The sequence below is a fragment of the Harpia harpyja genome, chromosome 21 (genome assembly GCF_026419915.1).
Source record: "Harpia harpyja isolate bHarHar1 chromosome 21, bHarHar1 primary haplotype, whole genome shotgun sequence".
NCBI lineage: Eukaryota > Metazoa > Chordata > Aves > Accipitriformes > Accipitridae > Harpia > Harpia harpyja.
The window spans coordinates 1,171,692-1,198,328 of record NC_068960.1 but is presented as its reverse complement, the minus strand read 5'-3'; the positions used below and the strand labels follow the sequence as shown (position 1 = coordinate 1,198,328).

General features: G+C 58.6%; 1 protein-coding gene across 2 annotated transcripts in view; it reads left to right on the top strand.

Annotated features, from left to right (window-relative positions):
• Nucleotides 1-15,311, top strand: part of CACNG3 (calcium voltage-gated channel auxiliary subunit gamma 3) — a 33,063-nt gene extending 17,752 nt beyond the window's left edge. Inside the window, exons 2-5 of one of the 2 annotated variants that reach the window (XM_052773291.1) lie at nt 10,147-10,230; nt 12,338-12,478; nt 13,826-14,072; nt 14,196-15,311. In XM_052773291.1, coding sequence (XP_052629251.1) covers nt 10,147-10,230; nt 12,338-12,478; nt 13,826-14,072; nt 14,196-14,337 — 614 coding nt within the window. In that variant the 3' untranslated portion in view covers nt 14,338-15,311. Of the gene's footprint in view, nt 1-10,146; nt 10,231-12,337; nt 12,479-13,825 lie in introns of both variants that reach the window. The other variant, XM_052773290.1, reaches the window with a different exon arrangement.
• The last annotated feature ends 11,326 nt before the right edge of the window (nt 15,312-26,637 follow it).

Below are 26,637 nucleotides of genomic sequence, written 5' to 3'. Positions count from 1 at the left end.
ATAGCCAAAGACTAGGCTGGAAGGCAAACCCTTCCCAGAAGCTCATCAGTTAACCCAAGTGAATCTAAAATGTTCATTAAATGAAGGAGAGTGGGATCCTGCCCTGGCTGCATCTGTGCAGAGGGAGGTCCTGGTGCCTTGGGCACGGGGATGCTTGGCCAGGGCTCCCGCTCGTGCCCTGTCTCTTACCATCAATGTCTGTGAGCAGGCAAACAAACAAAAGGTTATTATTTTTTTAATTACTGGAATTGTATTAATTGAAATGGATAAACTCAGTGAAGCTCATTAATTTCTAGCACATGGCTTATTTATGCTGATTCTGGCTGCTCCAGCGCTCATTTCTCTATCATAGGAACGTCAATTACCTTTTAAAATAAAAATCGATGTTTAATCACTGTTAAAGATAAAACATGAAACGGTTTCCTTAGACACGCTGATGAGCGCTCTCCTCCCCAGCCCGATGCGAGGGCTCCCGGCATCGGCAGCCGGCTGCCCATTGCCATCGGCGTGCCGCGGAGGGGATGGCGGCGCGTTGGCTGCCCTGCAGGGCAGGGGCCACCCAGGGCCCCCGCGCTGGCCGCAGCCCCCTGTGCCTTCCGACCCCATCCCGGCTGGCTGGGAAAGCCCGGCATCTTCCTGGGAGCCGGGTTTGCGGCGGGGCGTTTCCCTGCCGTGAGCTCCACCGATGTGGAAGGATGGAGGGAGGAAGGAAACCAGGGGAGTGCGGGGGGAGACCCTGGAAGGCAGCTCCAGTGCATTGCCTGATTACTTTTATAATGAGAAAAACAAAGCTAAACCCTTGAAGCAGAATGCTAGAAATTACCGATCATTTTCAAACTTTTTTTCCTCCTCTATTATTCAGAATTGTTTTGCTTTTCTGAACTGCCTTGTGTAGGTTGCAACAACCCCACAGATTCCAGAATGGGAGATGATGAGTCACTGTCAAAATGTAGATTTTTTTTTTTTTCTTTTTTTCCTTTTAGCAATGCTGAGGGAGTAAAGTCTCTGTGACACACGCCGTTCGCTGGCACCTTGCAGGCTAAAACTGGCAGAAGCTCCCAGTCCACCCATGGGTGTGAGTGCCTGGGCTGTGCCCACGACCGCCCCGACGTGTCCCCCACGGGGATGCCCGTCACGGGCAGCGCGGAGCTGGGTGCTGCTCCCCAAACCCCCCCGAGGTGTCAGGGATGTGCGGGGCAGGGGGGCTCAGTTCTTGCGCTGCTGTGCGTCTGTGTTCAAATGTGTGTTTGCGCTGGCCTCGGCGTCCAGCCGGCACCGCAGAACCCACCTCTGCTGCCTCCTCGCTGTTGCGCTCCTTTCATTTGACTTGGGTTTTTTCCACTGGGTTTTTTTTTTTTACAACAGGAAAAAAATCCTTCAGAAAAGGCATATCTGTGTAGGTGACTCTGCTCAGACACAAACCACCACCGCAGAGAGGGGGAGAGAGTGTGAAGTAGAGATGGAGCCAGATTACACCGGTACCCCAGTGGGAAGCTGGTGTGGGGCTGCTGGGGCGATGGGGATGTGCTGGGGGGAGAACTCGGTCCTGGGGAGGAAGATTTGTCCCGCTGGCAGGCGGTGGGGAGCCCAGCATCCATCCCAACAAGGACGGAGCAGCTGGCTAGAGAGAGTAACACGGAGCAGTGGTCTTTTTTTAAACCAACACGCAGGTTTTGCCTTAATTTAGTGAAGCTTAAGCAAACAGATGCATTTGTAAAGTGGTGACAGTTTATGGTCTGAGTAATCACAAATCTGATTTGATGGCGAGGGCCGGTCGCTCGCCTGGCTTCCCGAGGTTTCCCTGACTTTGGGAGGAGAGCAGACCCTTTCCCAAGGCTGCTGTGTTGGGCAGCGTCCTTGGCTCGAGCAGCTCGTCCAGCTGGGTTGCTCCGAGCCGTGGGTCTGGGGTGTCTGTAGCCGTCCCACCAGCCTTCCCTGATGCTTTTCTAAGCTGCTTGTGTTGTCTTTGAAACCAGGCTGTATCAAAGACTTTGTGATGTGGGAGGTGAACAAGATGCTGGGGGGTGTCTGGAACTCCAGCAGCCCTTCCCAGGGACATGGGACAGAGCTGCTGCTCGGTGCCAGCGCTCCCGTGCCGGCTGAGCCAAGCCCTGCGTGGTGGCCAAGGGTCTGCGGGCGATGAAACCCTGAAACCCTGGAGCTTTGCAGTCTCACACGGGGGACCTTGTGCAAAGAGCCTCAGGATCCCTTGCAGAGCGTGAAGCTGGGGAAGGGAGGGACTAAAGATGAGTTTCTTTCCATCTCTCCAAGCATCTGGGAGGTGGGTGGGAGGTAAAAAAAGATGAGCCCTGAAGTTTTAATTCCTCGGAGATATTTAGGTATCTTGCTCTTGTTACTCAAGGGAGAGCAGAGCCTGAGCGTCTCTGAGGATGTGCTGCAGGCTCGTACCCCAGCACTCGACAGCTCAGCTTGGACCTCTGATTCTCCAACAAATCTTAATTTTCAGATAACTTAAACCATAATGACGCCACCACTTCCTCCAAACACATTTGGTGTGACAAGGTATCTTTAGGAAGGCCATTACTGTAAACCACAAGTTAGGAGATAACTCACTTGAACTTACCAGGAGGTGTGGAGAGCCAAGGGCTGAAATGTGACCTTGCCCCAGGACTTCTCCTGGCTGAGCCAACCAACACAAGGGGAGAGGGGAATTTTGTTCCCATTTAAGAACGGTGATAGCTCATCTTCTCAAGCCTGAGTCTTAGTTTGCACACTGAAAAGTAACAACCAGAACAGTCTCTGCAAAACTGTTCCACTGGATGAAAAGTAATGAGATTTTAAAACCATAACTAGAGCTCTTTAGTCTTGTGGCTCTCCAGGTTAGGATCAATATTCTTAGCCATATTTCCACCATCACGAGACTTGTGCTTCCCCTGCAACCCCCTCCCCACCCCCCTGCCTCCCTGGGGAAAAGGGCTTTGAGAGGAAAAAGACCTAAGATCAAATCAATTAATTGCCTTTGCATTCTCCAGTAAATGCAGTGTAGAGAGTATCTATATTGAAATACGAATGGACTAAAGCAACAGCGTCAAAATCCTGTTGGAACAAAATGTTACCCTGTGTAAGGCAGCCCTCGTCCGGGGGAGAAGGGGTGACTCGCAGGAGGCAGGCGTTAGTCACGTTATTTAATGTGCAGCTTGGGGATACTCTGATCTGGTGGGGATGAGAGGGATCGAAGAATCACGCGGAGCGCGGGATGAAAAACAGCCCTGCGGGAGGGGAAGGGAAAGGATGCCTTTACAAAACCACTGAATGCAAAATGTGTTATATGAGTTCATCTCTTCCAAATTAAATCTGATGTTACCTAAAAAGCAGGGCTCGCTGCAGCGAGCCTGGAGCTGTTGGGCAGGGACACCCTGCAGGCACCGCACGGCCAACAGTCCCATTGGCGTGTACAGCGCTTACATGCGGAAAATGCCCTGGAAGATTTGCCAACTGGAGAGGGCTTCCCTGCGGTGCCTGGGGACACTTGGGGTGCCCCTGGAGTAAAGCGGGACCATTAAATCGAGGGCTTGAACTGAAGCTCACCGAGACTGGTGCAGAGCGCGGATGGATGCTGCTCCGCAGCTGGCCAAGGGTTTGCGGCAGCTGTGAAGGACGAGGAGAGAGATGGCACCTAACTGATGGCACCTAACTGATGGCACCTAACTGATGGCAGAGCTGGGTTTGCTCACGCTGACCCTTTCAAGGCAGGGTGCCCCGGCACCCCCCAAGGCAGGAAGGCCAGGGAGAGGCTTCCTGCAGGGCTCGGGTGGCTCAGCTCCTGGCTGATTTTAATCCAGCCTGGCCAAGGAGTGCGGTGCCGCGCTGCACAGCCGAGCGTTTGAAGGACAGGCTTGTCCTGGCCGGCCCCGCACCACCGTGAGTGCCTCGGCAGCGGAGGGAGGGCATGGCCGATCCCCAGCGCTCCCGCTTCCCGCCTGCTCCGTCGGTCTCACCCAGGCGGTTACGCCGGTTGATGTTATCGCTCTCTTGGCTGACTTATCAGACTTCAACGTACCGGCCCTCGGGGGCCGTGCCTCCCCTCCCTGGCACGGCGGCAGCGTGTCCCGCTGCCGGGGGGTCTGCGCTGCCTTGCCGCTGCCCCCGGAGCTCCCTGCTCCTGGGGCTGGCAGCTGTGTCGGCCACGGGAGAGCACCAAAGCAGCGATGGGTCGTGCAGCCGCGGTCACCGCTCTGGGGCGGAGGGGAGGAAAGCAAAACGGGAGGGCCACGTAACGTGACAAAGGATTCTCTCGCAGGCTTTGCGGCCGGCACTTGTCCAGCTGCTTCAAGCCGTTGTTTGCGCGGCTCCTTGCCGGTGCCTGTTGGCCAAGGACTGTCCCTGCCGGTTCGTGCATCGGGGGGACCCCAGAGCGTGTGCTCGCGTGGGGAGGCTGAGCTCGCCGACAGCCGTGCCTGCTGGATGCGCTCCACATATTCTCGAGTAGGACCCGCTGGAGCAGGGGCCGGCCAGGTCTGGTTCCTGGGTGCAGAAAGAGGCAAAAGAGAGAAGCTGTCCCGTGCTGGGGTGGCGAGGGGAGGCAGCGCCGGCTGACCAGGGCTCCTCGGCACAGCCCCAATTCCCAGCCAGGAGTCTCCGGAGCCGGGCTGCGCAGCCGCCGTGAGCAGAGCTGCCTGCTGCCGCGTCGGGCTCTGGGCATGGAAGTGCAGTAATAAGCTAAGTTGGCTAATCGGGATTCACACTGCCGGGGAGAGAAAATTACCCAGATCTACCACAGAGACAGCTGAGCGGGGAATGAATAACCACAGCAGCATGCTGCCTTTGCTGGTGCTCTCCTGGCCAGCAGATGAATTAAACCAAGGTGGTGCGACTCATGCATGCAGCGCAGAGTCGCGTCGCAGGCATGGGTATCAGCTGGGGAAATTACTCGCGAGCAGGCTGGGGTGTGCCGAAACCAGCAGCCACCAGCAGCCCGGCGTGCTCCTGGCTGGCGGGAGCTCTCCCCTTCCTCCTGCGAAGGGAGAGGAGCCCGACCACCGGCACCAAAGGGAACAGTGACTGCGGGGGGAGGCAGCGGCACCCCAACCATCCCATCCCCGCAGCACGAGCCGCTCTGGGAGCCGTGCCCAGCCCGAGGGCTCGCAGAGGGATGCTGGCAAGGGGCACGGTGCTGCCCAGGCGAGGCGTTAGCAGGGCCTGAGGCTGTGAGTGCCTGGAGCAAGCGCCGAGTCAGGACAGTGTCCCAGTGAGTCCCGCGCTGGCCAGTCCTCCCCAGCCGATTCCTGCGGCCGGCCGGCCCCGGTGCCTGGCAGGGCTCGAGCCCTGGGAGCGGGGGGGGCAGCCACAGCCTCGGTTCTGGCAGAGGTTCAGAGACAGCCAGGAGCAGGCGATCCGGCATCGCCTCTGCCTCGCGTCCTTGCTAAGAAAACGTGGGCAGAGGAAGGAGGCTCCGGAGTTTGAGGACTCGGACAAAACCGGCTTCCTTTCTGCCTGTGATGCTGTAACGCTGCCTTTACTGGGGCCCAGCTATAAAGCCAGGAGAGGAAAGCTCGGAGTTGCATCTGCCATCACCGGGGGACGGGGTGTGCCGCGAGGGGTGTGAGTGGGAGCACCCCGGCTGCTGGGGGGGACGAGCCCCCCGCCAGGGCCAGGAGCGGCCGCCCCATCCTTCCCCGGAGCCCTTTCCAGCCACCCCTCCCCAGGACAGAGCTCCATCCCCAGGGAGCGTTTTGGGGGTCAGGGCAGGCTTTTGGGGATTCAAGCCTTGTTGTGGTATTTGTTTGGAGGCTGGGAAGTTGTGTGTCAGGTGACTCAGCGGTTGCCATGGCGACGAGCATCGGTTAATGAACAGAGGGAGTAAAGGAGCCAAAATAAATGTCAGAGCGTGAAATAGATGCGGTGGAGCCGGGCAGGCAGCGGGGCTGCCCGCTCCCCGCCTGGGGGGCCGGTGGTGCTGCCCTGGCCTGTCCCCGGCCGGGCTGGGGCTCCCTTTGCCTTGGCGGGGACGGATTTTTGCTAAACCACCCGCGAGGTGCGTGGCGAAGGGCCGGCGAGCGAGGAGCGTGGCAAGCCCCGGCGCTGCCGCCTCGAAACGCGCAGCCCCCGGCCCCGCCGGGGCACGCACGGGTTTGTCCTCGTCCCCTGGCACTGGGCGGCTGGAGCCCCGCTGCCTGCAGGGACCCGGTGCCCTGCGCCCGTCGGAGCAATCCGCAAAAATTAGCGATGCCGCCGTGCTTTCCCGCTCCGGCCGGTCAGCCGTGGCTGCTCGGCACTTGCCTCTGCCGTGGGCAGCGGGAGGGAGTTGATGGTGGGTCCTGCAGCAGCAACGCTGAGCAAAGGCTCTGCCCCTGCCCTGAGAAAGTCACTCCGTTTTTATTTTTTTATTTTTTTGCGTCCCATTTCTGTTGCAAAGGAGGTGTTTGGGTGGGACAGGCAGGGCTGAGGGAAGGAGAGAGGTTACGGATCCCCGTGGGGCAAAGCAGATGCAGCGCAGCTGTGTGCGGTCCCGGTGGCTGCGGCAGGAGGGAGGGATGGGTGGGTGGGTGGGTGGATGGATGGATGGATGAGCGTCGCGCCCCGGCCCTGCCAGCCCGCGGGCAGCGGGGCGGGGCGTGTTTGCATCCGAACAGGGCATCCCCTGCGCTTGCAGGTGCCTCCTGCTCCAAGGTTTGCCCTCTTCCCTCACAGTCACAGATTTACCTTAGACATCGTATATACCAGAAGCAAGGCTCCCGGGGGTCCTGGCTCGTCCAGCCGCTGCTCAGGGCAGGGGGGTGCCGGCCCTGTGTTTCAGTGGGGGCTCAGTGGCACAAGGAGCCTCTGAGAACTTGGAAGAGATTGAGCCCAAGAAAATTAGTATTCTCACTTGCACGCTGTGCTGATGGGCTGACTCACTCTCTAAACTCCTTTCCCACATGGCACCAAGGGAAAGTTTCCTCCCGCTAATCAGATGATGAACACCGGCCCCGCGACCCTACCCGGGAGGTTGCTGCAGAGGGAGATGTTCCTGCGCTGTCACGGTGCCTCTGGAGAAGCTCTCGCAAAGTCCTGCACGCTGCGTGGGTGTCCCTTGCTGACAGCAGCTTTGCAGCTGTTAAAAGTTGGAGAGGGCAGGTCTGTCCCACCCGAGCGGGTCGGGGCTTCGGGGCTGTGAGGCAGAGCGAGGACCGAGGTGTTTAGAGACCAGCTGGAAACAGAAACCTCGGTGCTGTCCTGGGAGTGACAGCCCTGCACTGGGTGAGACTGGAGACGTGTCCGGGGGGGACCAGGCACGTCCAGACACATGCCGGCTCTGGGTGTCCTTCTGGGTCCGTCGGGGTGTTTTGGGGTGCTGCGGGTTGGCACAGTCCCACTCTGGCAGCATGTCCCCGATGGCTGGAGAGCAAAGGGACAAAAGTGGGGGGTGGCTCTGGGGTGTGGGGGGCAGAGCCTTGCTAGCAGGTATGGGGAGAAGGTTGGAGAAGGTGGGTGGAAACCTGAAAGCTGAGAGGAGGAGGAGGAGGACGGGCGCTGTGCCGTGCAGCTGCTGTCCTTGCCATGCCCAGTGCCTCCCCAGCCCCCTTCGTGGTGCCTGTTTTCAGCTCCCCTTCGCCTGCAGTTCCCAAAGCACGGGAGCAGGCGTTTCTCCCTTGGATGCTGTGTCCCCTGCTTGGATGACAGCTTGCCACCTCCAGAGCTTCATTTCCAGGCTTTAATTGATGCCTGTCACGATGCTCAGCTCCCCCAAGCCCGTAGCCGGAGTGCAGGCTGACGGCGTGCGGCCGTGCAGGACACCGTGCGGGTTGGCTTCTCTTGCCTGGAGCCCTGTCCCCTGGTGGCATGTCCTTTGTGGTCCCATGGGAGAGGGGACAGAGCCAGCACGACCTGACCATGTGCTGCAGCCCTGCCCCTTGCCACTCCAGAGAAGTCGCGCTCTGTGCCTCAGTTTCCCCATTTATAGCATCAAGGGCAGCATTTGTTGGCACCGCAGAGGAAGCATTGTGCATACTCTTGCATTAGCGTTTTCTGCTTGCTTTGGAGAAGACGGCTCTGTGAATCCTGCAGACAGAAGCGGCTGCTGCTGCCCCGGGCCCTGAGGAGCCGTGTTCCCGTCCAGCACCGTGGCACGGCCTGAGCTCTGAGCTGTCCCCCAGCAGATATCGAGTGCGGCTCCCGGTGTCTTGGCGGGCTGCCACAAGGAGCAAGCTCACAGCGTCCACAGGAGGTGACGGGCTGCATCCATCACAACAAATCCATAAGCGCAACTGGGCATAGCCAAGATATTTTTATTATTTTTTAATGCCTTTAATTTCTCTGTGCCTGTCCATCAGTGGCACGTGGACCAGGCTGCTGGGGCTGGTGGATGGTTGAGCAGAAGAGGCAAGAACCCGTTCGCAGCCAGCCCCTGCCCCAGGCTGTCCCACAAACACGTCTGAACCATAAGGCTCTCCCCCGCCGCGGACACGGCTGCGCTGCCCCGTTCTCGCCCCGCATCCGCATCTTGCAGCATGTAACTGAGTCCCCAGTACATCATGTGCCTGAGCCTGACACGTCCTCGGCTTTTTCCTCTCATGGCACAATTGCACGGCTTCAGCACAGGAGAGAGATGAGCCCGAAAGCGCAGCGAGGAGAAAGCCAAAGCAAACAGGCAGCCGTTTAAAGGCGAAATGCGTTTGTTTTGCTTCAGAGGCAGGAAGAAAAAAAAAGCCACAGAAAAAGAGCCTTTTTTTTCCCCAAATGCTAAGTGGGAGGCCAGCAGATGCCAGAGCATCTGCCTCTTTCCCCAGGCCTTCCAGGCAGCATTGCCGGTGCCCACTGTGGTGGGGGTGCTCTCGCCCCCACTCCTGAGTCGTGCCGTGGGGACCCACGAGCAGGAGGGGAAAGGTGGCACGCGCGGAGCGGCCGGGGTCTCCTGGCGGGACCGTGCCGTGGGGCGGGTGGCACTCCTGCCTGTGCCCAGCTCAGCTGCGATGCCCGCCTGCGGCACTGGGTGCTCATCCACGGTCGCGCGTGGGTGCACGCGCGCGTGTGCTGTGGGGACGTGTGAAAGCAGGCTGGAAATGGGGTACGGACGGGTCGTCTGGGCGACTCTGCCTCCTCTGGCCTCTGCCCCAGCTGCCAGTGTCCCCGGCACGAAGCGGGTCTGAGAAGCGGCAGGAAAGGGTAAGCAGCCTGCAGACTTTTTGTAGGCATTTAAATGAACTTATCTGTGCCTCCAAAAAAAATCACGTCTTGGAAGTTAAGCTGCAGCCCAGATGTTACTTTAGCAAATGTGCTGAGGCTCCTCGTCTGTGTGGCAGCCTGTGCCCTGCATTTGTAGGTCAGCAGTAAATCAAAGCTGCTCTTTCATACAGCCGAGGGGCTGGGGCAGAGCAGCCAAACTGGGAGGACTGGGCTGGTCTCTTGTTGCTGCAGAGTCCCAGGGTGGGGGCTCTGCTCAAGCAGCCACACTGACCCCGGTGCTGTTGTCATCTCCAGCAGGAATTTGATGGGAAAGCAGATGAACCCAACATCCCAGAAGGAGCCCTGGGCTGCAGCCGTGGAGCACTTTCCCCAGGGCATCTGAATAAGGTGTTGCTCAGACCTGGAGGCCGGGAGGTTTATTTACAGCTGCATCGATTCTCTGTCAAAACCGATGAGGGTTTTGCCTGGGTGGGTGGGTGCTGAGAGCCAGCAAGTGCCTGCCCTGCTTCGCCTCCCATTCACTGGGGAAAACGGGCCAGGCGAGCCTTGCCGTGTCCACGGGTGCACCCACGGAGGGAGGGAAAGCTCAGCAGAGGCAGTGCCGTGCTGAGCACCGCTGAGCTCCTGGCAGCACCGCACAGCACCGCACAGCCGGAGAGGGGAGCGGGGGCTGCGCTGCCGAGAGTCTCTGCCCACGGCTGCCGTGGGGCTGCGGGGGGAGCAGAGCAGCTTGGGCGTCTCCTCCCAGCTCAGCAGTGATGTGAACGACAGGACTCAGTTTGAGATATAAATGTGCAGCCCCACCGGAGGGGACGGGCAGCGCTCGGAGGGTGCAGGAGCAGGCAGGGACCAAACTGTCCCTGGGGACGGAGGGCAGCGTTTGGGGTCGCTGACAGCCCCGTGCCGAGCGGTGCCCGAGCGGCTCCTGGGCTGCTGCCGTGCCGGCCCTGTGCAGCACATCCAGCAGCGCTCCTGCCAGCGCAGAGGGGTTTGAGGGTTTCTTGGCTTGTGTCTTCCCAGGAACCTTCCGAGGAGTGTGCAAGAAAATCGACCACTTCCCCGAGGATGCGGATTACGAGCAAGACACGGCCGAGTATCTCCTCCGTGAGTCTGCTTTCCCGTAGCGTGACGGAGCCGCGGGCGCTCCCTGGGGACCCCCTCACCCCACGCTGCGCTGGCACCCCCCTCCCCATCCCCCAGAGCTTCACCCAGCAGGTCCTTCCCCCCCACTGGCAGGAGGCCGATGGGTCGCAGCCCCCCAGGCTCCCTGCACAGCAGCGGTGACCCTCCGGGTTACCTGAGCGTGGCCACGTCACACCGCAGTAGCAGCGTTAATGGCACATTTGTCTGGCACTCGCTGTCCCCCGCGGCCGGTCCCAGCAGCTGCTGCGCAGCCTGAGCTTGTCGGGGTGCAAGGGTCGCCGGGGTCCGGGACCCCGCACGTCCTTGGTGCAGCACCGCGGGGGTGCCATGTTGGTGCTGGTCTCCCTGTTCCCCGAGTCTCTGCAGCCAGGCTGGATTTGCTGGCGCTCGCCGGGAGAGCACGACGAGCATCTGCCGTGCGCCCTGCCAGCAGCAGCCGAGTGCAGGGAGACAGAGTGAAAATAGAGCTGGCGGCTCTCCTGGGAAAAACGGAGTCCTCCTGTCTCGGGGGGCCAGCAGAGCCTCGGGGCAGAACCCGCAGGTTTTTACGTGGGGGGACCTGCCGCTGGGACGAGGCTGACCCTGCAGAGAAGAGGCACCGTGCCCTGAGCGCTGGGCAGACACGTGCACGAGCGAGCGCTGGGGCACCGAGGCGCAGGTTGACAGAGGCTGGACGCAAACGACGCGCGCCCTGAGATGCAAAGCAACACGGACGTGCACCGCCCGGCACGTCGGCAAGCACGCGCGTGTGTGACAGACCGCGAAGTCTGCACGGCAAAGGGTTCATTTGAACGCCTAAATTTCCAAACAAGTAAGAAGATAAGGCAGTAGGGGCACGTGGCAGCCTCGGAGGCGCTGGGGCTGGGAAGAATCCCCGAGGACAAAGTGACCCCCAGCACCCATCGACCTCTGCTCAGCCCCGACCCCCGGGCCGGCAGCGGCTCCTGCCTGATGCAGCTGCTGCTCATCCAGATGTTGCTCTGAGCTCCCCATTTTCTAACTCTGCAGGGAGCCATCAGCTCTGCTCACCCGTCTAAGAGGGGAACACGTTTAATGGAATTGGTTTGCAATTTTAGTAGATTAGCGTTTAAGTTCTCCCACCCCCTCCCACATTTAAAATAAAAAGTCTATTTTAAAGCCCCCAGAATGGCATTTTAATGGGGCTTCTCTGTATTTCTGTGCTTTTAATAAAGGCCCTAATAGAGGAATGAGAGCCCAAACCAAGGCACAGTGTATTTTCGGTGCAGCAGGTAGTCATTTGCTGCACTTATTACTCTCTACTGTCATTTTGGAAGCTGAACTTCTGATAGGCCACATAGAAAAGACCCTTCTTTGTGTAGCGCTTGGTCAGTGACTCCTGAGCATGCAGACAGAGGCACTGCCGGAGCTAATCCCCTTGGGATTAGCCCAGCGCCGGGGTCACGGCATCACACGTGGTGGGCTCGGGGTCTTGGGCTTTTTGTTCATTTCGATAACGTTCCTCCCTTACATCAGAAAATGACTTTTTGTTGAACTTGGGGTGCGTTAGTTTGTAAATTCTTTACTTTCAAAGCAGCCACGATAGTTTGGGGACCCAAGGGACAGGTTCCCGACCCCTGTGGTTGGCAGTACTGTTCCTTGCCAGCGTGGTGAGATCTGGGGGGTTCAGCAATCCCAGATTCCAGAGTCACGTCCACAGCCAAAACCTGTGGGTGGCGTGTTTGGTAATGGGAAGGTAAATTGCTAGTGCTGACTGTGTGGCAAGACTGGAAGAAATCGCCTAGAAAGCAAAAAAAAAAAAAAAAAGAAATTCAGGGTTTAAGCAGTTTTTGTGATGGGAGGCCTGAATTGCAGGGTTTGCAGGGCTGATGCTGGGCTCCAGAGCAAGCTCAGAGCAGAGCAGCTCGGGGACAAGCAGAGGATGCATAGCGGGGACCAGTGCTGGGTCTCCCCCATCCCTTGTGGCAGCAACCGAGCGTGGCGTTGCAACAATTCTTTCCAGGCGCTGGCGTTGGCGCGGGAGATGCCAGCAGCCCCCGCCGCAGGAGCGATGCCGGGGACCGACCCTGCTTCACTCCCTGTCCCGCAGGTGCAGTGAGAGCATCCAGCATCTTCCCCATCCTCAGCGTGGGTCTGCTGTTCTTCGGAGGCCTGTGCGTGGCGGCCAGCGAGTTCTACAAGAGCAAACACAACGTCATCCTCAGCGCTGGCATCTTCTTCGTCTCTGCAGGTAGGAGCTGCCCGGCAGGGACTGGAGCGGGACGGCTCTCCTGGTGTAGAAGTGTGGGAGGACATGGGGGAGCTGGAGACGGGTTGTGGGTCCTTCTGGGCCGTCGGATTCTGGAGTTCATGAGTTGTCCTGTCCTGGTGGAAAACTCCTCGTGGCAGGGAAAAAAACAGCAGAGGTTTCTGACGAGTGGCCACTGTGCTAGACAGCACTTCAAGCATCCACCCTGCTCTGCCCCAAGCAGTCTCCATGCAGGGGCTGCAGCCCAGGAGGGGCTCCTGGAGCAAAGCTGTCCCACTGGGGGAGCACCCGGCCCCAGGGCAGGTTTTGGGGGGCTCTGCCCTCCATCACGGCCGAGCAGCGGGTCGTGGGACCAGATGAGGGCAGGCACTGCGCTGGCAGCAGCCGGGACCAGGCAGCAGGCAGAGGGGCTGCCGCAGTCCTACGAGGAAAATCGCTCTCTCGAGAGGCCGTTCCTTCTGGATTACTCATTTCTCTGTGCACTGTTCCCCAACGCTTCCACTGATTATCTTATGACAATGTCTTTGTCTCAAGGAACTGCTTTATTTTGTGTTTTTCTTCTCCCCACAAAGAGACAAATTACTCTCCCTCCTTTGGCTGGCAGGAGCTGCTGATGCAGATGAGAAAACAACAGAAAGAACATAATCGATTCATTAAGTAAATCCAGGAATACATCAGCTGCTCCCCAGCCCTGCGGCACAGCCCCGTGGCGCTGCCGGCAGTGCAAAAACTGCCCGGATCCCAAATAAAGCCTCTGGGCTCCAACAGAACTGAAAAGAGATGGAGCCATTCCCGCTTCCCTGCGCTCCCAGGGCCACGGCGAGCCAGGGCTCGTGCCAGAGGGATCCCCTCCGTGCCCTATGTGTTGGCTCTGCTTTGGCCACAGCCCCGGTGCCCAGCATCGTCCGGGCTCCTGTGGTCCATTGCTCAGCGAGCAGCTCTGCAAAGCAAAACCAGCTCTTGAAACGTCCCTTTTCTAAGCAAAATAGTGGTTGTTCCTCCTGCCCCTCCAATATAGGTGAATATACATGTATACTGGGTGTATGTGAATATATGTGTATACTGGGGATGGCAGCGGAGGTCTGTGACAGGGTTTGGCCCTGGTGTGCTGGCAGAGGAGCTGGTGCCCCATGGAGTTCGGGGGTGCAGCCATGGCCCCCAGCACCCTGCCTGCCTGCCGAGCACCCTGTGGGTCGTCACGGGCAAGAGAAGGGCCAGGCTCCTCCAGCCTGAGCCCCTCCGCTGCCGGGAGGGAATCGGGGTGCTGCTGTCCCCCGTCCCTCTCCTGCCGCTCAAGCGAGCACCTCTCCCTCTCGTCCTCCCCTGAAGGTCTCAGCAACATCATCGGGATCATAGTCTACATCTCGGCCAACGCGGGGGACCCGGGGCAGAGCGACTCCAAGAAGAGCTACTCCTACGGCTGGTCCTTCTACTTCGGAGCCCTGTCCTTCATCATCGCCGAGATGGTGGGGGTGATCGCTGTGCACATGTACATCGAGAAGCACCGCCAGATCCGCGCCAAGTCCCACTCGGAGCTGCTGAAGAAGTCGGCCTTCACCCGCCTCCCCCCCTACAGGTACCGGTTCCGCCGGCGGTCCAGCTCCCGCTCCACCGAGCCGCGGTCCCGGGACATGTCACCCGTCAGCAAGGGGTTCAGCACCATCCCCTCCACCGACATCTCCATGTTCACCCTCTCCAGGGATCCCTCCAAGGTCACCATGGGGACGCTGCTCAACTCGGAGCGGGACCACGGTTTTTTACAGGTCCATAACTCCATCCCCAAAGAGTTCAAGGAGTCTTTGCACAACAACCCGGCCAACAGACGAACCACGCCGGTCTGAGGCGGGCAGGGGCGTTTTGTCAGGCTGCATGACGTCATCCTCGTGACGGTGTAACCCGTGAAATCCCGTTTTTAAGGACAAACCCAGATGGCTCCCCGTGCCCCTACCCGCGGGGCTGGTTTTTCACTCCCGAAATGCCACTGGCCGGGCCAGGCCACTGCGCCCACGGTGGGACCGGGACCCCCGCGTCCCCCCCTCCCCGGCGGGGAGGGGACGGGGGCTGCGCCGTGACCCTGGCCGTGGTGCCCCTGCGGACTGAGCGGGGCTTCCATCACCACCCGGGACAGTGGCTTCCCGAGGTCTCCATCGTTAATGTTGATCATAATCGCAGTGTTACCTTAGCTGTTTGTCCCATGGAAATGCTGGCGATAGCCCTGTCTGTGAGAATCCTTAATCTGGTAGTTACGTTTAAGCGAAATTGCCTGGAAGTCCGGAGTTTGAAGCACTGAGTCGGTGCCATAGCGAGTGCTCGTGTTACGAAACCCCTTTCCCTGTCGTGATGGATGGAGTGCTCGGGCTGGGTTTCTCTATGGCGTTTCGTGCATGCATTAAATAGCTTGGAATTCAATTTTGTCATGTCAGGTTGGAAGAAACATCCTTTTGCAATTTTCTGTGGTCTTGAAAGGGCTTCTTTCTTTCCTTCTTTCTTTCCTTTTTTCTTCCTTTGGTGCATTCAGGCCATGAAAGGACTCAGGAGCAGAATTCCTCCAATGACTGGTAGCAATTAGCCAGCATTTAATTAACCTCTAATGTTGCAAGAAAATGAATTAATTCCCTAAAATTAATACACACGCAGTCACAAGTTACTGTCTGGCACAACAAGGAGGCAACGCTTGACCTGGTGGTACTGAAGGAGAAGCTGGGTTGATGGCTGGGCCGCCGGCCGCGGGCTGTGTGCGGATGGTGTATGATTCTATAATGGCTGGGAGATCGATGAGAAAAATAACAATAAAATTGTCCAGTTTGGCAAGCAAGTTACTTGGCTGAATAGGTCGCGCTGACCCTGCTGCGGGCAGCTGGAAAACCATGCGCTGTGTCTTACGGGTGTTTCACGGCAGCCTCGACCTCTCCCGCGGCTGCGTGGGGTGCCCGGGGTCGGGGTTCCCTGGCTGCAGGGGGTCGGGGAAGCACCCCCAGCCCCTGCTCCGCTCTCCTGCCCTTTGCGGTGCTGCCCTGGTTTGCATGGGGGGGCTCGGCCGGGCAGCGGGGTGCACGGGATGCCACGGTGCATGGGGCGCGGGGTGCACGGGGTGCTGCGGGTTGGGGGTGAGGCGCGTGTGCACGTGCAGCCCCCCCCGAGCCCACGCACGGCCAGGGCAAGTGCTGCCGGAGAGCGGCTCAGAAAGCCATTTTCCCCAAAAGGTGCTGCGGTGGGGTGACGTCCCCTCTCCAGGGGCAGCTGGGCATCCCGGGGCAGTCACGGCGAGACCCCCTCTCCCAGGGAAATGCCGAGTTCGGAGCCCACTCCAAGACCTCCTTGGGGAGCATCTCCCCCGGCCGCGCTCGCTCGGCAGCGTTTTCCGGCTGGGTGTCAGCGCGGCCGTCCCCTCCGAGCTGCTTGGCAGGGGGGTGACGGCTGCCGGCGCGGTGTGACGGCCAGGGGACGGCGGGCTGGCAGGGAGGAGGTCAGTCCTTAAATGCCAAGGTGAACGCGTGCAGCCGGAGGTTTGGCTTTAAGGGCTGAGCTGCCTTCTCTCACCGGAGCAGAGCTTGTCTAAACGGAGGCGGTTTCGAAGCAGCTGGTCTTACAATTTGATGTGTCACTTAATTGAAATCTTATTTAACCTTCTGACAAAAGTGATGGATTCCCACGGAGGCCCTGGGGGGGGGCTCATTAGGCAGCCGCAGGTAATCTGGGGCCAGCTCTCATTTACTCATGCTCTCTGCAGAAGGGAAACATCTGGTGCCTGGTGTGTGTTTCTTTGAGCAGCCTTGCCCTGGGTCTCCCTCCCAAAGCCAGAGCGTGGCCAGTCATGGGGCATGTCCTAATGCTTCCCAGGAATAACGGGCAGGTCGCTGTGGGAAACCCGGCACGGGAAGTGTGCCGGACCGAAATCCCTTCCGGAGCCCCTCAAACAGCCCCAGCAAGGGCCGTCGGCCCCTCGGCAGGTCCCGGCTGCATGGGGCTGCAGACTCTGTGCAGGTTCTTCATCTCTCTTACCGTTTATTTGCTACTATTGCAAAGGGGGGTTGTGTGAGAAGACGGATTCAGATGCTAATTAGGCCTCTTAATTGCCATAGTTGCTGGTTGCATGTATTAAAAATAGTGGAGGAAGTGTAGCACTCCTATCTTAGGGAAATATTTAAAAACAAAGTAGTGAAAGGACTGGCAGTGTAAAATATGGAATAAGCTGCATTTTAACTTACCTGGTGTGTGGCCGCTGGTCTGGTCAGGGCTCCTGCCCAGCTCCCTCCCGCAGCCTCTGGGGTCTGGGGGCTTGCCCTGCAAAAACAGCATCTGAGCAAATGCAGGGTTTGCTTTATTAATGTTATTAACGCACCCCAGAGCTCTGACTGTCCTTGGCAAAGATCTGAAATTAAATCCCTACCGATAATTAATCCGGCAATCTTGCTAGGGAGGTCTGTGTGCTCAGCCAGAGCCCTCCAGCCCTGCAGCTCTGCCGGAGGAGAGCGGGGGGAACCTGGCCTGGGACCGACGGTTCCCAACCAGGCAAGGGGAAGGAGGGATGCTCGGAGGGGAAACTCCGATGGGCTGAGTGCCGGGATCGGTGCACGCGGAGCAGCGCTTTTAAGCAGCTCATTAGGGACTCTGATCACGAAAGCCACACCAAGACCTTCATTTACTGTCCCGTGCCGGCGGTGTTGGCCGCAGCGCTGCCGGCCCCAGGAGGGGTTGTGTGCCGCAGGCGGGAGCCTTGCTCCGGCTGCTCCGACACCGCGCTGACCAGACCAGCCGCTGCCCAGAGCCCGGCTGCCATGGCGGTGTAACGGCCCTGCCCGGCTGCAGAGGCATCACCAACCTCTAGATTCTATACACATGCCCGCTTGTGGCTTAAAGGAAAGATGTATTTTTTTTTCAGAATCAAATCTCCAGAAAGCGGGCTCCGGCTGAGTCACTGACTGCTGCAGGTAAGGAACCCTGTTTGTCTCTATTGGGCAAAGCAAAGCGTGTGAACAGGGTACACTTCTTAATTAAAACCAAACCCCAAACAGCAAAGCCCCAGCCGTGCAGGAGGCCCCTTTCTCGGTGGTGGGCTTTGCCCTGGAGCAGCATGGTGCCCAGCGTGTTTGAGCCCTCCTTGGCAGGACGGGCGGCTGTCCCCATCCCTGGGGCAGGGCTGGCTCCTGACATCAGGGTGCGGGAGTTGCCGGGAAGATGCCTGACCAGCTTCAGACAAATTAACTCCTGTGGCGTAGCAAGTGTTGATAATATAACTGAAAGCGTTGTTATCATTACCAATGCTGCCGTCATTATATATTCATTGCCTTTCTGGCAGCAAATCGGAGCAACTGATTTGTCAGGCGCTGGGATGCTGCTGTGCCACATCCTGTGTACACACGGGACCCTCGGTGCCTTCAGGAATCATTAAAGCCACATTCGGGGCAATTTGTCGTGCCAGTGTTTTTCTTGTGGGCTAGTGAGGCAGGAGAGTGGTTGGGAAAAGATTTTGCTTCATTTCAGAGAGAGGATTGATTTTCTGAAGTTAACCAAGTTATCCCCTGAGTAACTGAAAAGAAGCAGGAGGTGCCCCAGGATGTGTGCTGGCTGTCACCTTCCCCTGTGCCGTGCTGGGTGCCACGAGTCAGACAGCAAACTCTGCTCTAACTTGAGGCTAAATTTATGACCTGAAGCTGTTTGTTTCTCAGGCAGCGTAACTCCAGCCACTGCTTCTTCCAGTGCCTTTGCCCTTTGGTTCCAACCTCTGCGACTCGTCTCGGTCCCGCAGCTGGCTCGCTGCGGAGCTGGCGGCGTAAAGCACCTCGGGAGTGGTTAGATGAGCGGGGAGAAGAGCCCTAGAGCTGCTGCACCGGTGGTGCCTTTGGTGTTGGGCTACCTGTACAGCACCCGTGTGAGGAGCTCCTGAACAGAACTGTTCACCTATGGGGGCTGTAAATCATCCCTTTCAATCAAGCCAGCTCTCTGCATGAGGAAGGGGGTGTTGGTGGCGATGGCAGGAGATGTCCCCACCAGCTGCCTGGCAAGAGGTTGGCCACCAGCCGGGTCGTGCTGTGAGCCCCGAGCGGGACAGATGGCCAGCTCTCACCTGGGCATCCCCAGTGCCCTGCGGGGAGGAAAAGGGCTTCTCAGACCCCGGAGCACAGGGGGAAGGAGGTGCTGGGGGTGTTCAGAGCAAAGGGGACAGGACGGGGACCTGGCTGGGGAGCAGAGCGGCACGGCTGTGCCCTGCCGCACCACCCTCCTCCTCTGGAAATGAGTCCTTGCAGCGGGAGGGCTGACGGGCAGAAGAGGGATGTGGCTGTCACCGGGGGACGCCGTCCCCGTCCCAACGCAGCAGCCGGAGCAAGGGGAGCTGTGAAGCGCGGCACCGCCTGTGCCGGGTCTCTCCGCCTCAGGAGCTCCTGCAGGGACCAGACCGCGGTGCTCCCTGCGCCCAGGGCATCAGCAGAAGTCTTCCTTCCCCCGGCTCAGAGCGGGCACAAGGACCTCATCGCTCGTGGGCTCTGGCAGGCCGGGGCACGTGGAGCAGGAGTGCTGCAGAGTAAAGGGCAGCGAAATTATCGCACACGGAGAGAACCGAGCGACCAGGCAGCCCACAGCCGGGACCGCGGCGCTCGTCATCAAATTGTTCCACGACGGCACACGGCCGAGCCGGGCAAAGTGTCAAAACTCCGGCTGGGGAGAGGGGAGGGAGCAGCAGCGGGGCACCGTCAGCCGGGGGCTGGCAGCTCTGCAGCCCCCGGGCAGCTGCCGCTGTAGAACTGCCTGAGCCCCCTCGTGTCGCAGTGCCGGGATCGGTCTGCAGCCTCGCCGGGCGAAGCGGGGCCATTTGTTTATGAAGGGAGAGCGGGCGGCTGGTGATTGAAGGTGTTTACTGCCATGTGTAATATCTTTCCTTCATGCCGATGTCTTTCCCCTGGAAGAGAAAATCAATACCCAGGCTAAATCTGGAGGCTTCAGTATTTTTCAGAGAAGTGCAAATCAATATGGATTTCTTAACAAGTTTAATTTCAATACCTGAAAGTGCACATTCTGCCTATTTCCTGACCTTTCCAATCCTTCGGGGAGGAAGATTAAAAAGATTTGTTCAAATTCAACGAATTGAATCAGCAAATGCCCCATTACCTTGTTTTCTTTCCACCAGACCTTGATAAACAGTATGATAGCCCATTGTCATCACATGGCTCACAGCACCTTGCCCAGCGCCGTTCCTGACACCAGCCATGCCATCCTGTGCCAACCCCCAAGCGAGGGCGAGCCGGGGTGCGGATCCCTATGCCAATGCCCATAGCCGCCTCCACCGCGGGCACGGCAGCCCAGGGCGGTGATGAAGGGGCTGGGTGTCATGTGCAGATGCACCCACTCCCCCTCCTCCGAGTCCCAGCAGACCCACATCACACAAACCAACCCAGTCCTACACTTGCCTCTGAGCAGCCTGATTTAAGGGTGCTGCAGTGCTCTATATTTATCCTACAATGCCTTTATGCAGTTTTAGATGATCGTGTGATCACTGTAAATAGTGCAAAATGAGCGCAAGCTTGTAGGCTCATCTGGCCGGAGCAAAAGACTTTGGGTAATTTAGTCATTGCCCTTGGAACGATCCCACTGGATGGACAAAACAAAGACCGTCTATCCCGTTACAGTACTACAGCAAACATGTCTGCTAAGGTCAGTGTTTCAATGTCAGGCAGAATAGTGGCTGTCGCCACGGGTTACTCGCAGCTCACCGTGGGTAAAACGGGACTCTGCATCGCAGGGGACGCGCGGCTGGGTGCTGGGTGCAGCCCTGCGGGTGCAGAGGGACCCACCGCTGCAGGGGGACCCGGTTATAGCAAGGGGAACTGGAGATGGCTTTCCAGTCATTGCTGGGGCTTTCATTTGCTGGTCATCATGGGCTTACGTTCCTGTTTACCTCTCAAGGGAGGATTTTAGTTGCTGTATTGGTGCTGTAATAGATAGAAACCTAACGGCAAACCGCCTGCTGTCAGCCTGCAGAAGCCGGCACTCACACAAAGAGCCGCGGAGGGGAGATGTCAGCTGGGTTCTGTCTGCAGCAGATAGCTTTTCTTTCCACCCTTTTTTCCCAAGTCCAAATCTACATCAGGATAAACCTACAGACTTCACCACGGTTTGCTGCAAGGGAAGCTGCCTTGGTCTGTGTTCCTGCAGAGCAGCCGCCTCTTTGGCTGTTCATTTCTCGACATTGTCCATTGCCCTTTCCTGCTTTGATTTGTTGGGGGTTTTTTTTACTGTTTGCAATAGCTCATGAAAACCTAGGTAAGTCCAAGCAGTTTATATCACATGTTTATTATTTACTTGATGGACAGTAATGGCTTCTGCGGTGCCATTACTGTATGTCATCTAAATCCAAATGCTGAGATGCTTTAAAGGACAGCCTTTCTTTCGGGGGCTGGAATAGCTTCTCTGGCATCGTTATCATCCACTGTAAGTGGATGTGTGCACGCATAGATCTTTGGCTGACCACAGCCACTAAACCCAGCTCTTAAAAGTTCCCCAGAACATTTTCAACAAATTTCACCTGCTTGCACAGTAAAGTCTCTTTGCTAATAAATTCTTGTTCCTCTGTCATTAACCTCCCTCTAGTCACTAGAGGAGAAAAGCGTCCTTGACCCACCTGAGTTTGTGTTAGAGAAGGTGGTTGTGAGCCGGGGGTGTTTTGGGAGGGTGGGGGGCGGGTGCTGTGTGCCTGCAGCTGCATCTCTGGAGCTGCCCCGGAGCTGGGGGAACCCCCCTCGGCACTTCCCGATGGGTACCCTGGGAACGCCATGGGAAAGAAAGAGTGATGCAGGTAAGTACAATTAGGAACTAATTATTGCTGGTTCTCATTGCCTGTCCCTGGGTGAGCTGGCAGCCCCCTGTGCTGGAGGAGGGCAGCTGACGGTGGTTGTAGACCCGCAAGTCCTCAGCTACGGCAAAGCCTCACACGGGGCCGAGGGCTCGCGGCGGAGCTCTCGCTGCGCTCTGTGCTACACCCCTTGTGCAGGTTGTTTGTGGTCCTGGGGGCTTCCAGGAGGCTGAATCTTTCAGGAAACAGCCCCAAATAAAGCATCAGCCCCTGTGGCTATTGCACACTGCTGGGCGGCCCGTGGGCACCCGCGCTGCTGCAGGAACCCCCTCAGGGTCCGGTGAGCATGGGTGTGCGCTTCCAGAGGGGAAAAACGGTCCGGCCATGTGTCGGCTGGTGTCTGTCAGTGGGAACCTGCCAAACCCCATCTCGCCCTGCCAGGAGCCCGGCACAGGCGATGCTGCAAAGCAGTGACAACGCACAGGGGTTACTGGCGTTGGTGTCCCTGGTGACAAGTCCCCAGACAGCATCAGAGGGAGCAGATTTATGGGACCGTTTGTACGTGCCACTTCTCTGAGGTGCCACCTTGCACAGATGCCAGCTGAGATTTTTTTTAAGTCAAGCAGCGTCTTCCCTTTTTCTTGATAAGCTGGTTTCTGTCACTGTCAAAAGGAGCCTGCAAAGGATATAAATTATTCCAGGCTTGCTCTCACCCTGCCCGGTGCAGGACAAGGCTGACAACAAATAGTGCTGGGATTGCACAAACCATCCTCCCTTTCTGTCTTTTTGGGGGTTTGTCGTAACAATTTTTGGACGGTCTCTGTTGGTTCAGCAGCCTCCCGGCACCCAGCTCAGCGGCATCCAGGGACATCGGCCTGAAGCACCCATAGACTGAGCCATAGGTGCAAGGAAGGACAGGAATTTGCATTGCATATAGTACAGGTGATCTGATTTGCAAAGGTTGCATCTAAATGAAGAGAGGGTCAAATTTACCAGTAACTGAAGTGAGCAGAAGACTCCGTGTCCTCGCTCGCATGAACCTCCTCCCTAAGGCCAACCGGCTGCACCTTTCTGCTCTCTTTTCATCCATTTGCAGCGGGTTTGGGCTCTCCTATTAAGCAACTTTCTTTCCATCCTCTTTGGTTTCCTTAGTTACTCTCGTTCCTTCCAGCCTCATTAGCATTCACACCACTGTCACAGCATTGGCTGTCTCCTGCGCCACCAGAGACTCGGGCGGTGCCAGCAGCGGTGAGCGGGAGAGCCGGACCCCCCCAGGGGTGGCCGCGGCATCCCCTCTCCTGGAGACCGACCTGCCGAGATGCCGAGGGGCGATCGCGTCCCCGTCTGCCTTGTTGCAAAGCGACCCATGGGATGTAACGTCCCCCAAAAGCCTGGGGATCTGGAGGGCTTTTGCCCAGCCTGCCACTGGTGTTTTTAGGAGCGCTGCACCAGCACCTGCTTTGCAAAGCCTCTGCCTCCGTGGGTATGTGCTTCTCCCCCCCGCAAGAGCCCTCAGCAGTGCTCGGCGGTGGCTGGGACGTGCACACATGGCTCTGCCCTGGCTTGGCTTTTCTGCCTGGGCAGACGCACCGTTTCAGTGCTTAGCAAATGGTGCTGCTGCTTTCTGCGTATTCCCTCCGGCAAAGCTCGTCCCCGCGGGCGGGCAGGGCCGGGTGCTGCCCCCGGGAGCACGGGACCCTCCAGTGCCAGGGGCTTCGTGGCACTGTCACCCTTGTATTGCGCTGTTGGCTCCAGCAACCGGCCTGCAACCGGGAGCTAATTGATGGGTTTCTGGATCTCTGGCCTGTGATGGCAAATCGGGGGGGGGAATGCAGTTCTCCTGGGAGCTGAGAAGCCGTTTGGAAGGGGAGGAGAAGAGGGAGCAGCCGTGGGAGCCTCTGGCTCCCCAGCCCTGGGGCAGGCACAGGAGGAGGACGGGAGCAGCGAGGGCAGGACGAGCCCAGGGTGCCCACGCGGTCGCCCAGCCGGGCGGTGATGGACGTGGCTCTCGGCCGGCGTGCGGGGACTGAGCCATGTAATTTGGAGTCGAGGAGGTGAGCAGCCCAGGGCCACAGCTGCGGCGGGAGATGACAAGGGGCCATCGCGTGCAACGGCCGATGCCTGCGCTGGCACCGTCGGCTGCTACGGGAAAAGGTGGTGGTGGCCGCTGCTCAGCGGCAAAACACCAAGCAGGAGAGTTAGCGGCAGGTTGGGATGTGGTGCCAAGTCCAGCGCTTGGCCAGGGTGGGCAGGGCCAGCGTGGGAACGTCACTGGTGCTACAACACCCTGCAAGGACGGCAGATCTTGTGTCTGGAGACTGCGGGTGATGCTGCAGGGACAGGCTCTGCTGGCCTGGGAGAGCAGGACGGGGGGGACCGCCGGAGGCACGCTGGGGACAGGGGCGGTGAAGCAGGAGCCTGCCATGCTTGGGGGAGGACTTGGCTCCTGCCTGCCCCGACCCTTCAGGCGCCGAGTTCACGTCTGTGGTACGGCTCTCTCTTTGGAGAACTAAAGTTTCAGCTCCTTTAATAACCTGTAGGTCCACTGGAAAACTGCAATGAGTAGCATTAAGAAGCAACTTGGTAAGTTTATTTTGATGAAATACAATAATTATCATGCTTAGCAGCTGTTGCTATTTAAAATAAGAAAAAACGGGGCTTGCATCGAAAATGTTTTGTAAACCATGTGCACCAACAATCTGTTCCAATGAAACCAGCCATTATGGAAACGGTATAATAGCAGGAGCTCATTATGGAAAGTTAAATTGCAAATCATATTTTGTTTCAAATGAGCTAGATGAATGCATAATTTGCCTCAAAGAAATAGTTTTGTAGTTCTGATCCTCCTGCCAAGAGCTGAAGCTCTCGGGCTGCAGCTGCCGGAGTGGCCTGATTGTCCATTTCAAACTACAGGAAGTTTTGGTTTCAAAGGAAGATTTGAAGAGAGAAAGGGGGGAAAAAAAAAAAAAGGCAAAGGAAAAAAAGGCAACACGCCGCCACCGCCTTCTGAGCAGAGCAGTTGGGAGCACTCAGTGTGTTTCCGACGCGAGATCCCAGCGCCTGCGGGGCTGTGCAGGTTGGGTTTAAAGCAAAACAAGCCAGTAAAGGACATGTGTGGACGGAGCGAGGCGAGGGGCTGGCCGTGCCGGAGCTGAACCCAGCACTAACCGGCAGAGCTATGCCCGCGTCCAGGCGGGGGCTCGGGCAGGATGAAACCTCCCTGTCAGCTGCTCTAAGGGGCTGCATGCTGCGTCTGGGGAAGGCGCAGCACGTGCTCCTGTAATGCGGCTGATGCAGCGGAGGCAGCCGAGAGCAACCGCTGGCTGCGGTGGGAGCCGGCGCTGCATCCCAGAGCACCATCTTGCAGGCGGGGTGTCCGGGGCTGGCATCGGGGGGTTCACCCTGTGCTCCCCCCCATGGCACAGCGCTGAGGTGGCCCCTCGCGGGTCCTGAGCGCTGCCCAGCTGCCGGCTTCAGCCAGGGTGTCACCGGAGAAGCCGCACCGACATCTCACAGAGGAGAAACCCCGCGTCGCCGTGGGACCTGCTGCGGGATCACGGCTGCCCGGATGGCAGAAGCTGGCAGCGTGTGTTCGCTCAGTGCTTGCAGGGCTCTAATGCGTGGCGGGTTGGAAGGCGAAGCCGTGCGGGCTGGGATATCTGATTCCAGAGCCTCCCAGACGTCCGAGAGCTGCCCGAGCGCCCGGTGCCGCAGCAGCAGCCACCAGCACCTCGCGGAGCAGCTGCCGGGTGGGCTCCCCGCTCCAAGCCCCTCCTGCGTGTGGGCAAAGGGGTAATTGCTGCAGGATGCTCCCTTCGGAGGAGCAGAGCCCTTCCCACACCGGAGCTCGCAGCACCAACTTCCAACCTAAAAATATTCCTCTTCCATATCAAGGGCACAGTTTATAAACGTGAAAGTGGTTATTATCCTTTAATCGCTGGCTCTGTCCCAGTGACTCCTAGCAATCCCTGCCTAGTTAGTAGGCTTGCAATAAACGCCATCGGAGCTCTGTATTTAGGGTCACCCATTTTCACCAATTAAAAACAATAGTAAATACTCCAATGAGACTTTAAAGCCTCTCCTACTCCTTGCCAAGGCCCGGGGAGGGTGGTGAGTACCTGTGGCGCATTCCCTAAGGGAGCACAGTGCTTCAGTGGCTGCCCGGAGTGCCAGTGCTGCACTGCTGAGCGTGTAAATGCTGCACGTCCCTCTGCACGCGTTGGCAGCCTGCAGGGACGGAGCAATCCCGCGGGCTCCAGCTGCAGTTACTCGTTAACAGCACAGAGGAACAGATAAAACAGCTGAGAAGAGCCTCCCCAGGAGCCCAGTTCTGTGTGATGGGGATGTCCCCTGCATATCGATGTAGACTATGACCACTGTGTTTTATTACCAGCCTTAAAAAAGAGCATATGTAGTAATGAAACTTGGCAGGAGATCCTGACACTCACGTATAAATTCTGCGGCTGAATGGGAGTTGAGCAGCGATTCTGTAGCCCGGGAGAGCCCAGGAGATGGGCAGGCAGCACCAGCACGGTGTGGGGGAAATGCCAGACTCCAGCCGGGGAGAAGGGCAGTAGCTGGGCAGATGTGGGTTACATTAATGACTGTCTTGCTAAATGCTTGTGCCAGCAGCTCTGGGCCCTGGGGAGGGCTGTCCCCCCGGGGCGGCCGGGCAGATGCACACTGGTCACTGACGCGCAGTTTCCAGCCTCGCAGCCTGTTCCCGGGACAAGGCAGCGGCTGGGATGAGGGGTCGGGGTGGCCCGAGGGTGCTGGTCCGGAGCGCTGCGGGGTGGCCCATCGCTCGGGGGGTCTGGGATGCGGGGAGTTGCCTGCAGCGCGGGGAGCAGGGCTGTGCTTGCCCTGCACCACGCCGACGGCTGCCAGCACGGTCCGTGGGACAGGGACATTTCCCAGACTCCTGGGACAGCCTGTGGACGCGATGTCCAAGCAGCCAAAGCGCGGCAGGAGCCTGCCCTAAGGTCGCCATATGGGTGCCCCCCCCGGCCTGGCACCACCACCCCTGACATCGCAAGGGTCTCCCCAAGGAGCCCAACGCCCAGCGGGACCAGGGTGCGAGGGACAGTCGGGGCAGCACTGGCTGCAGCTGCGCCGAGGGGCTGCGGCAGCCGCGGGGGCTGGACCAAGGGAACGCAGCCGGGGCTGCGGGACCTGCTCCTGCCCCGCGGGACGAGGTGGAATCGAGCTCGCTGCATCCCCTTGGGACCAGCTCCTCGGGTGCCCCCGTGGAGCCAGCGCCAGGAGTGGGAGACCCCCTCGTCCCAGGTCACCCCGCTCCGCCGCGAGCTCTGTCAGCGTCGGGGACGCAGCTGAAGCAGAAAGCGCCGGTTTA